The sequence below is a fragment of the Culex pipiens genome, chromosome 3 (assembly GCF_016801865.2).
Source record: "Culex pipiens pallens isolate TS chromosome 3, TS_CPP_V2, whole genome shotgun sequence".
NCBI lineage: Eukaryota > Metazoa > Arthropoda > Insecta > Diptera > Culicidae > Culex > Culex pipiens.
This window is the reverse complement of record NC_068939.1, coordinates 109678183-109689947: the sequence shown is the minus strand read 5'-3', so window position 1 is coordinate 109689947 and position 11765 is coordinate 109678183. Positions and strand designations below refer to the sequence as shown.

The following is an 11765-nucleotide window of genomic DNA, read 5'->3' as shown; positions in this document are numbered from 1 at the left end:
GATCAGAAATGGTTTTTAATCGTGTTTTTTACCGTTGTACATAAAAATTGACATAGGGCTTTAGTACCCAATTCCCATACAAAATTGAAATGCAATGCGCAAAGTGTGAACGCAACAGCAACAAGCAAAAAAAACTATGTTCTGGTTTGATTTGATCATTTTTAAAATTTTCCGTATAACGACGAGCCAGTCAAGTTAAAGTACCCTTTGAGGGATAGTTATTATTTTGAGTGTAGAATTAATTTTGTGTTTTCTGATCTCTACCGATTTAACGTGCATTTACAGCGAGCGTCGTTTTTCGTCGTGACGTTTCTGGAAAAAAGATTGTGGAACTTCTTTCGGAATTTCTTCGACTCCTCCGCTGCAGCTGGTCAAATTTCTCCCGATTCTTCGCATCCCATAATATTTGAGTGTTCAAAATGAGGTAATTACCGTCGATTTTAACTGATTGGAGCATAATAACATCCGATCGTTTCCCCTCCCAGCCGTCCCTCGTTGAACTCATCGCTGGGCAAAACTGCCACCAATCTAACGAACCTGTTTGTGAAGAATCTGCACGAAGCGATCGACGACGGGCGCCTCCGGGCGGAGTTTTCCCACTGCGGTTTCGTGACCTCGGCCAAGGTGATGCGGCTGGAGAATGGCGTGTCCCGCGGGTACGGCTTCGTTTGCTTCCGCACTCCGTACGAGGCCCAGCGGGCGATTTTCCTGATGAACGGGCGGATTCTGGATGGCAAGCCGCTGTTTGTTGGGATTGCGCAAAAGAAGGAGGAGCGCAGGAAGGTGCTGGAGGCGCAGTACCGAAAGGGGAAAACCGAGAAGGAGCTGCAGGAAGAGACCCGGCAGCGGAAGCTGGCGCTGGTGCAGGCCATGGGGATTGGGTTTCTGTATCCGAAGATCTTTGCGAAGATTGAAGCGGTAATGATGGAGTTGGGCGAGGATGATTTGAGGCGCATCGCCAGTTCGGCGAGCCTGACCAAGCAAAAGATTACGGAAGCGGCCAAAGTCGTGGAGGCGATTGGCAAATAGACAAGCATTGTGAGAAAAGGGTTTGGGGAGGTTTTCAGAATTACGCGTTACTTCTTTTTAATTTGTTTGACTATTGTTAACCCTTTGATGAACGGACAGTGTCCACTCATGATGTTGATATCGAGGCATTCGATAGCGGAAATAAAACAAGACTGAATAATGTTCACAATATCCCTCTGTTTTTATTTATTCACTGTTTATTACTGATTTCTTACACATATTAATGCTTAATATTCGGTAGTATATCGTAATATGTATATATTTGTTTGAATTTATTAAACAATCTTATTTTCAGTTATGAATTAAATACAGAATAGAATGTATCATTGTATCTTTTTTTTGTTTTCTTTGTCAGATATTTTTTCGAGTAGAGTAAAGGGGGTGGAAATCAACGCAGAATTGAACGGAAATGCGGTTGAACAGAAACAACGTTCTCGATCGATCTCGACGTCGCGAGTGGCCATGTTTTCCACAACAAACGCTATCGGTTAACACTTTGCCAACTCATTTTTCCTTTGGACTACATTTCAACGAACGCTAAAATAAATGAAACTGTTTTTTTCTTCTTTCTACTAACGAGTAGCAGCTAAACAACCGTTTTTATTTTTTACAGCGCGCGAGTTTCAACTGAACATTTCTGTCTGTGGGAAACGAGTCGACTTGTTCTGTTAGTTTTGCCTCTAAGTTAGTGTTTTTGAGTGTGTGCGGTGTAATGTTTTAATCTTTAAGTTTGTTTTTTTTTTTCGTTCTGTTTGATATCGGTGTTTTCAGTTGTTTTTTTGTGTGTTTGTGGGTGCGTTTTGCAATGTTTTATGTGTATTCTTTAATTTGCCCATTATTAAACGTTATTTTGCTCTCTTTCTTTTTGTTGTTGTTAAACTGTGTGAGTGTATCTTACTAATCTGAGGAATATATTTTTGGAAGAGTTGTAACAATGAATAATGGCTCCGATCAAGTGTTCGAATGTGGAATGCGAAAAAAACCCAGTTCGTGACGACCACGCACGTGGGTTGAGTAAAAACGGACTGGACGCGTGACTAAATTGGATATGCTCGCTCACTGGGCGTGCGATCGCGGACTGATTCGGAAAATGTGAACAAATCAAAACAGTCGATTCGATGCTTTAACTAATCTCTTTTTACGATGTGAGTACGAATCGCGGCAAAAGTCCATTATTGGTTAGTTTAAGCACAGATAAACAGACGTAAATTTCTTTTTAAATCCATCAATCAGCAATTTAACGGTCGATTCAAATGTTGTGAAACTCACCACGGCAAACTTAAATTCACCACAGTTCATTTGAACGCGTTTGACAGTTATGCACTCACCCTGTCAAACTATCATACTTTTTTGGTGCGTTCACAGCTAGAGGACTTTAGCCAGAAGTGACTGATAGATTTTTGATGAAAATATTAATCAATTTACGTATGTTTGTCTGTGGTTCACGTTTTACCTCTGCTTACATGAAATAGTGCTAGACTAGGTAAATTTAACTATCCTTTCATCCGCTATTTGTGTGTTGTTGCAAACTTCTCCATATCAAATAAGTTGGAGAGTATTTCGGGGTGAGATTGTAAAAGGAATGAAATGTTGTAGTTTCCTCTGTCACTTCATGGTTCCAAAGATATTCCAGTGGAGGTAATATTTTCCAAGTTTCAAACAAAAAAATATTCATCTGTAAAGTTGCTCCTACGAACGAAGAACGGGAGAAGGACCACTGCAGTGCTCTACCGCTAAGGTGCGTGAGTAGATTAGTGTATTTGCCAAATGGGCATGCAAATTGCAAATAACGATTATTTATGACTCTGTATAAGAGCCTGAATTCAATTACTTTGTAGCTTGATGATCCGTAATCTTTAGTTTCATTCCATACAAAGGATTACTCAAAGAACAGTTTCAAAGTTGAAAATCATTATGAACGTGACACCATCTACATTTTTATACCGGCAGCCTCTCGATGCACAGCAGTGCACTCTATCGTCAAATTCTGCCATTTCATGCAATGTTGCATGCAAGATATCAAACAATTTCATTGAAGTTTGTTCGAAAAGATAGATGGCACTGGTTTTCTTGCCACTGAATGGTTTGATTTACTTAAAATAATCACAACAATTTAAATATTTTGACATTTTTAAAACCAAAAACTCCTACCAATATGATCGTCACGCAAAAGATACATTAACCAAACTCCATCCACATGCCGCGCGTACCGCACTCCCTCCCCCTTACTTATTTACAGTGCAGCTCATCACGTTACAAAGCAACTGATTGAAGCACTCGTTTTATTTCAGGTCCGTCTCGTCGTCGTCCTCGAGCAGCTCGTCGACGTCCTTTTCCCAGTTGGTCGTGGAGCGTTCCGCACCGTCGGCGACCACCTCAAAGTCCTGCAGCTCCGCCTCCAGATCCTTTTCCCATTGCTCATCTGTGTGAGGTTTGGTTTTCGTGTTACAATTTTTAAGTTGTTGAGTTGTTGATATATTTTTTTTTTTTGAGTGAAGGGGAATGAACAGAAAATTTGTTTTTAAATATTGAAAAATTACACCAATAGAAACAACGAAAATCGACAAAACTTTTGTGGGGAAAAGCAGGTTCGCTGTGTAATGTGGGTAACAATTTCGGTTTCTCTTACTGTGGCTATAAAGCACTGTCCTGCAATGAAGCATATTTTTTTGTCATCTATTATTGTACTATTTAGTCTACCCATATCTATAGTTTACACAAGTTTTCCAAACACAAACCGATCGTCTTTTTCGGGAAAATTAGTCCAAACTTAGGTGCCCTTGTAATGCGCGTAATTCAACAGACGGGTTTTAATTGAACCAATTCTTTGAATCTTTTTCCCTATTTGTTAGTGCCGGACCATCGTCGTGCACGCGGTCGTGAACAGTTGATTTTTCTTTTTGCTAGAGTATGTACAATTTATATTTTTCATAGGTTTTTAATTTCCTCTTACTTTTTTTTTGCATCCTGCCCCACTTTATATTCTGTTGAAATGTATCAGATCTCGTTGAGTTTCGCTTTTCGGTTAAAATAAAGACTTGTCTGTGAGTTTGCTTTTGTGTCTGTGTGTATGTGTTTAACTTCTACTTCGATCCGGCCCGCTAGTGTTTCCCTTTCTCTTTTCATTGTGGTTTAATTTCAATTAATCACAGCTTATTTTAATTGCCTTAAAATTTATTTGTCTATACAGATTATTGCATTATATAACTTTTGCTAGAATATCCTCTTTTTTGTCATATTTAAATTGAATTACGGTTGCAGAAAGCAGAGAAGATAGAGTTGTGTCGTTTGAAGTGGGGTGATTAAGCCGCATGATGTTGCTCTTCGTTGGTCTGATAAGTAAGCCTTGAAATGTTTTTTTTTCTGAGTGGTAAGTAATGTTGTGCTCTGTTGGAAAACTGTCACTTCCAGAGCACCACATCACTTTCCCCTTCTAAAAAAAAGATTTTTTATGGTTAACGAATCCTCTGATTACAGCGCAACGAGAGCAACATCCCGCGTTCTACAGTGGACCATTAGCGGCTGTTGAAGAAGTGCAAAACATTGAAAATGAACGCAAGACTAACGCAAAAAATTTCAACGGTTCCGTCACTTTGCTTTTCTGTACACGCGCGCGCACGGACATCAATTTGCCAAACCCTTCCCCAAGTTTTTGAAGGATTTTTATTCCAGGGCTAGGGATCATTTTTTACACTTTGTGTGTGTGTGTGTGCGGCGTCCTTGCGCCCATCCTTTACCTTAACCACACCTGTCTCGCGATCTCTCTGACTGGTTTTAATATTACTTTGATTTCTCTTGATTTTCAACGATGTTGGTTTGTATTGTCATTTCTTTTAAAGTATTTTTTTTCTCTTCCCTCTTCTTTGTAATTGAGATATAACGAATTTAATAGTTTGAAATAAGTACATTCATGATATCTGTAGTTTTTTTCTCTTTTGTTAATATTCCTTTTTTATTACTGTCAACATTCTACCTCTGTTTGGAATAATTAGATAGCATTCTTTTCTTTTTAATGGTTTTTTTTTGTATATACTATGTTGTCGTCAAAGATGTATAGATTTAACGAAATGCACAACATTGAAAAAATCTTTAATTTCATTCCCTTTCTCCATTTTGTTAATATATATAATATATGAATACTGCTATTTTATGATAATCTTCGTAAATTTCAACGCGAAATATGTCGTTTATACAGTTTTTCTCTTGTGTTCAATTTCATAGCTTAGCGTCTTGAAATGGCATCTTTTGTTTTTTGATGGGGTTGCGTTTTTGGAGGTTTTATAACAGAAAAGCAAAAGAAAAAAAAAGAATTTCGATTTTTAACCTGTGGGACGGTTCTCTCCGGAAGAAAGTTCGGGGCTGGTGGAGAAAGTCTTTGCAAGGATTCTGGCCTCGGTGGGTTGTGTACGTGAGAGAGAAATAGAATCTAACTGAAATTTTGGGGAATTGTTTCGTGTTTTTTTTAGCAAATAAAGATTGTTTAGAAGAGGGATTTCGGGATAGAAGTGCCAAAGCCACAACCGTTCAAAAAGAAAGTGGGGGTATGTGAGGTTGTTCGTTACACACAGTTGCATGCCCTCAAGTGTGATGTTTAAGCTAGATTGGCTTGGAATCGATACTTTTTCTTCTTCTTAATTTTTTTCATCTTCTTCCATAGTTTGTGTGTGGGGTTAACGTTATGTTGAGGTTACGAGAAAAATCACATCAAGACAGAAAAGTACACTTATCGAGTTAAACAGTTTACTTTTTAGTCATTAGTGTTGGAAAGAAAGAGTTTTTTTGTTTTGGCAGAAACGACCTCGGCCAAATTTTGCAGCCGAGCGTTCAAATAACAATTTACTTATTCGTTAAACTTTGAGAAACCAAATAAAACTGTTCTCTAAACGGTCTGAAAGTATATAAATACGTATGCTGTGGGTGGTGTGTGTGTCTGTGTTAGTGGGTGGTGTGTATTTGTAAGTGTGATAACGCAACGAGTTTTGTTAGATAACATCAAGTCGATTTGATTGGTGTAAGATTTGACTAAAAGTTAAGGTATGGTATAATTGATTCTGATTTTCCTTTTTTTGTGTGTGTGTGCTCGTATGATCAGGCATGAAGAGAAAAAATCCTCCAGCTGTTGGTTTTATTTTTGTATAATGCTTGAGATGAGTTTACGTTACGGAGTTATCGTTAATTTACTGTTGGAGTTAGTTACATCTGCTCAATAATATTGTAACGTCTGCTTGTCACCATTCTTTGTTTTTTCTTCTTTTTCTTTTGTTACAGGCGATTACGATTTATATTTATCTGTTTATATTGTAACTACGTCTTTAGGCTGTTTGAGTATCAAAAGCATAAAAGAAAAAAGAAAATGTTAGTATTATTTATTGTTTAGTATGAATAACAAACAAATTGGCAAGAACAAACGAAACAGATGAAAAAAACAGAGCAGTAGGAGAAAGTATACAGAATCAGCAGTGTGAACACTAAAAGCAAAACTCGAAGAATGTACAAGAGTAAAAATCAATCAATTCCACACTGGGGAAAAAAACAGAGTTGCCAGAGTCACCCATCAGTCGTCAGAGTTGCTCGTCTTATCAAACTGCTTAGTGCGCACTCAAACGGGTCCAATCAAACAGCCTAAAGGAAAAGTACACACGACATTATGTTCAAATCCTATACAATTTTTAAGCATAGTTTATAGCCACAGTAAGCGAATCTGGCAACCCTATTTGTAACGATTCCCGCTTGAGCGTTCTCGGTCTTGGGCGAGGTTTTCTCCAAAATGCTACCGGATATTGTGCTCTCTTACAACAATGATTCGGAACAATGCAAGGTGCGTTACCAATTGGAGTTACTGTCGTAAGATTGCACACTGTTAACTAAACTCATGCTGCAACTGGAGTATGTTGAATGTAACATTAAAGTAAACTTTACTTTAAATTGAAAAAAAAAACAACTTATATTTGTAAAAAAAAAAATAAAATTTCAAATGAAACAAGCATAATTGTCTGAACAAGTGTTACCTTATGATGGCATGATTAACTGTAAGTAAACCTGTGTTTTGGTTAGTTTAAATTAGTGGTTATAAATTAACGCGCCACGCGCAAAAATGGGAAAATGACTAAAACGGGAAAAACTCAGTTTTTATTTTCAAAAAATCGTATCTCAGAGTATCGAAAACATAACTTCACTATTTTTTAATATGTTATGTGAAATTTTCCGAGGAATCCGATAAAAATATTTTCAGACATAGGCTCTTTGGTCCCGAGACCTTCAAAACAGCATTTTAAGTTTTCATACGACTTTTTCAAATGTTAAGCTAGATTTTTGAAACTTCTTACTATTTTTCTTAAATAGTCAAACTAATCACCATTCTTTTGCGTCTAAGACAGCTAAAATCGGATGAAATGGCGCGGAGTTATGATTTTTTGAAAAAAGTGGTTTTTGAGAAAATCGACGAAAATTGCCATTTTTCGGACCACCCTAACACGGCGTAGGTCACCCTAATGGTCAAACGAAAAAATACGGGTCTAGTTATTTCGGCCAAGGAACCCCCAGAAAAAATTTGAGCCCGATCGGAGAACTTTTTTTTTCGTTTTCGTGGGGAATTGCTGTATATTATTTAAAAAAGGAAAATAGTTCGAAAATATCCTGAAAGAAAAGTGTAATATATTTTATAAAATTCTAGAATGTCCTAGCATGTATTTTTTACAATTATGTTAGTATGTGTTTCACAACTTTTTTTTGGTTAAAAATCTAACTAAAGGAGGTATTAGACTATGACAAATTCGTACTTTTTCGTGTTTGACAGTCTGCCAAATTAGCAAATGAAGCTAAATGTATGCAGGCTGACGTTTCTGCAAACAAAATAAACTATCAAACTGTCAAAAGTGTGAGTTTGTTTGTTTGTCATAATCTAACACCTCCATAAGATTTTTTTTTGAACGGTGACTACAGCTTTCTTGTTCAGTTGTTCCATATGTAAAGAGCACAAACCAAAACAACAGTTCTCGATTTTGCTTAAAATGGTTTGCAGGTTTCTTGGCCAAAAATTAACCCTTATAAGGATGTTTAAAAACGAATATTTTTCATATTTTTCGCAAAAAAAAAAAAAGATTTAAAAACATCATAATCACCGCGAAGTTTCGACTAATTTTAGCTCTCCGGCTTGCAGAAGAAAGCCGATTAGGGGATCACATGTTATTCCATCAATCAAACACCTAATGTTGGCATATCAGCACTTTGACGTTCAAGCTTTAGGTAACCATGGGACGATGTGCTTGTTCGTTATCAAGGAAAAATGCATCGAGTGGAAAGTAAATTTCGTAACTGCAAGCTTAAAAATTCGTTATCTCAAAAGATTTCAATTTTCCGAACACGAAAAAAAGATGATTCTCATGTAAAATCGTCTGGAGAACACAATGATGACATTTAATTTGCACTAAAGTTTTAGATTCCAATCGAAAATCTGATGACGCCATTCAATTTAGCGTTAAATTTCCTTGAAAAGTTGTAGGCGAGTTTTGCTCTAACATTTTTTGTATTCAAGATATGGCTTTTTGAAAAATTTACGAAAATTGCAAAAAATTGAGGCAGTGCCAAAAAAAAGGGGTGGTCCTATTTTGCTGAAATTAGGGATTCTTGCATGTTTCGATAGTATTAATAGCTCCGTCAATTTGAGCATAGTCATAAATCACATCGATTTCGTGTGGTGTGCCGCTTCACGTGAAGCGTATTAAAAATTGAAGGCCATCGCATACATTTTCAAATTATTGCATAATGTATTTTTTTCGGTTTCATGCACGTGACAATGAAGATTATATTTAAAAACAAACCTAGAGTTTTTTTAAATAAGTCCTATAAACATATGAAACACCATAGCTTATAGGACCTTTTAAAAAAAATCTAGAAATGTATTTCGGGACCTACGCGATTTTTTCTCGATGGATCAAATCAAAACAGATCAGACATACACGGATAGAAATCCGACAATATTTTTTTTTTTAATCGTCAACAATGTTTCCAAACTCGGAAAAAACAATGTTTTCAAATTCGACAGAATTTCATACATTAAATACCTATTTTGTATGACCAGCCTCCAACATTGTATGGAAAATCTAATGATGCCAAATGACTGCTTTGACATAGGACAAAGTTTCATCCAAACTAAAAAAAATACAGAGGAAAGTCGATTTACGCAACGTTAAGGACCACTCAAATAAATTATAAAACAACATTGTACACATATTGGTTAAAAATTAGGAATAACAATTACTGAAAAACTTATTAAACATACAAGAATTATTATAGTATGTTCAATGAGTTTTGTTTAGTAACCAGCATTTTGACGATCACTCGTTAAAAAAAAAAACAAATTGACTTAGTAAACTTAGTAAATGTTCACAAAAACATATCTAAAAGTGAGATTGCAATGACATTCCCTTGAAACTCTTCGGGGTGTAATTCGCAATTCGGGGTGTAATGTACATAAAAGTGAAACAAAGAATAATTCATGTTTTTAGTTGGACGAAATCTCAGGATAATAATCAACAATTTCAAAATTTTCGTACATAATCCACACATGAAACTAAAATCAAACGAATAGGGAAAGTAATTTTTCAGTTCTACATTATTCAACAAGTGTATATTCATTGTTATTGTGTTTTTTTTGGTACAGTCACACATACACATTCCGTTACACATACAGATAGGTGGTGAGATTTCAAAAGTGGTGGTGAAAAGAGTGATTTTACACACATCATCCAGGTACAACCATTCCAACAAAGCAAAGGGAGTATTCAACACAAGATATTCATATTTACGTTGAGACCAATCGAAAAAAAGGCATTTAAGTAAACTTGTTTGCTGCTTTCGACGGGCATTTCTAGCACTACTTTTAGTTTCAATTATGGTACACTTTTCAGCATTCGGATGCAGCTTCTTGCGATCGTTTAAGGTAAAACTTAACGTTGAATGCACTCACACATTTTACTTTTAAGTATAAATACAATTTATTATTGGAAAAAAGGCCGGCAAGATCTAGTCGTTCGATGCTCACATACGCCGCTAGAATACTTGTTTATATGGAGACTATTGTTTTTTGTTGCAAAAAGTGCGAATCGAAAGACAACATCAAAATCTTGCTAGAATATAAAATAGGACCAGAAAAAATGGTATGAACCTAGTTTGTTTGTGTGTTTTTTTGAGAGGATGAGTTAGAGATGAGGTTGTTGTATAACATCATACAAATTGCAGTCGAGCTTATCATATTGAGTCCTCACAGCTGGTCATTTGTGCGTACCGAGGTGCTTTTTAGTTTCGAAATGCTATTATGGGAATCGGATATTACAGCAATTTCTTAAGACCGGCCCATTCACGATGAGATTATCTGCAAATGGCAAAAATGAACGTTTTATGTTTGCAAACACGGGCAGCGGGAGAAGGGGGGCTTCTTGGTAGATCAATTAACTACTCAATACACGGGAATTCTAGAGAGGAAGCTGCGTATTAGGACGGAAAGTATAACTGGATAGTACACATCGTTGATCATGGAAGCGGTAGGACCGAAAACATTCCCACTTTGGTAGCTCTTTCATACCAGCTGGATTTGTCACTACCAAAACGAGAAGTGCCGGAAATTGAATCTTACGTTCGAGTCACGAAACGATAAAAAGGGCGTTGAAACCACCGATTCATTGACTGAGAAAAAAGCGGGTAGGATTGCATCAGTCGCAACTTAATATAATTTGAAAGGAGTTGACGCGGGGTTTCTTCTCTCGTACTGAAGTGGTTTAAGACCGTGCGCTATTTACCACACGAAACTAACGAAAAAAATGGGTCACTCCTAAGTCGTGATCGCCGAGGAGTGCCAGAAATAGTAAGGATGGCTTTCACCTACCATGATTGGGTTGGTAATCAGCAGTGGCTGAAAGAATTTATCCTGTTTAGTATTTCCCGTGGTAGGTTTCGTAACTGTTTTGCTAACTATATTACAAGTGTCTGCAGCATCTCGACTGGGTAGACCGAATCGAGAGACTGCGTTGGGAAGCTTTGCTTTAACGATTTTTTATTGTCCAATCCTGTTGATAGTTGTGTTGAAAACTCATAGTCTCTTCACTTAACGAAAATGCTGCATAAATTTATACTGTGTGTTTCTTTTTGTTATCTTGGGATAATTTCAATCATTCTTACAAGCCATGCAACATTCGCTCTGGTTCGTGTTGTTGGTTTTATCAATCGGTTGGAGAAGTGCATGTTTGCGTTCATAGAGTATAGACACGTGCCCCACCATAAGGTCAAAATCAAACGAAAACAGTTCGAATCATGCCACCATTTTTTGTGATATATTTGATATTTAAAAACAGAATGTCGAAAAGAGTGTTCTGATGTGTTTTTTGAATGAGAACTAGGCTTTCAACAAGTTTAATTTGCATTGTTTCTGTATTTTCTGTATATAAACATTACTTTAATTCGAACAAACAAACATCATTGATATTAAGTTGAAATGCAATGTAGCGGAGACGCATGGTGTTTTAACTTACTGATTCCCTCTTTTGGAAATGCATCTGACCGGATCAAAAAATAAAGGTTGCTCTGATTGAAAATGCTAAACATTATTCGAAAAAGTAATGAAAATGTGGCATCTATCTAAATGTTTACACAGTTGGTTGAGATTTGCTTTCCTTGCGCAGAAACCATTTAAAATAAGCTTTAACTGAAAAAGGCATTCTTTTGTGGTAATTGGTCATTTC

General features: G+C 36.6%; 2 protein-coding genes across 5 annotated transcripts in view; one reads left to right on the top strand and one right to left on the bottom strand.

Moving 5' to 3' along the window:
* Nucleotides 1–284: 284 nt before the first annotated feature.
* Nucleotides 285–1200, top strand: LOC120423435 (uncharacterized). The gene is made up of 2 exons (XM_039587245.2): nucleotides 285–424; nucleotides 486–1200. The coding sequence occupies exons 1-2, from the start codon at nucleotides 420–422 to the stop codon at nucleotides 1027–1029; spliced, it is 549 nt and encodes a 182-aa protein (XP_039443179.1). The 5' UTR covers nucleotides 285–419; the 3' UTR covers nucleotides 1030–1200.
* Nucleotides 1187–11765, bottom strand: part of LOC120423452 (synapse-associated protein of 47 kDa) — a 32721-nt gene continuing 22142 nt past the window's right edge. For all 4 annotated transcript variants that reach the window (XM_039587272.2, XM_039587273.2, XM_039587275.2 and 1 more), the window contains one exon: nucleotides 1187–3451. In XM_039587272.2, the coding sequence (XP_039443206.1) occupies nucleotides 3312–3451 (140 nt within the window). In that variant the 3' untranslated portion in view covers nucleotides 1187–3311. The remainder of the gene's footprint in view (nucleotides 3452–11765) is intronic.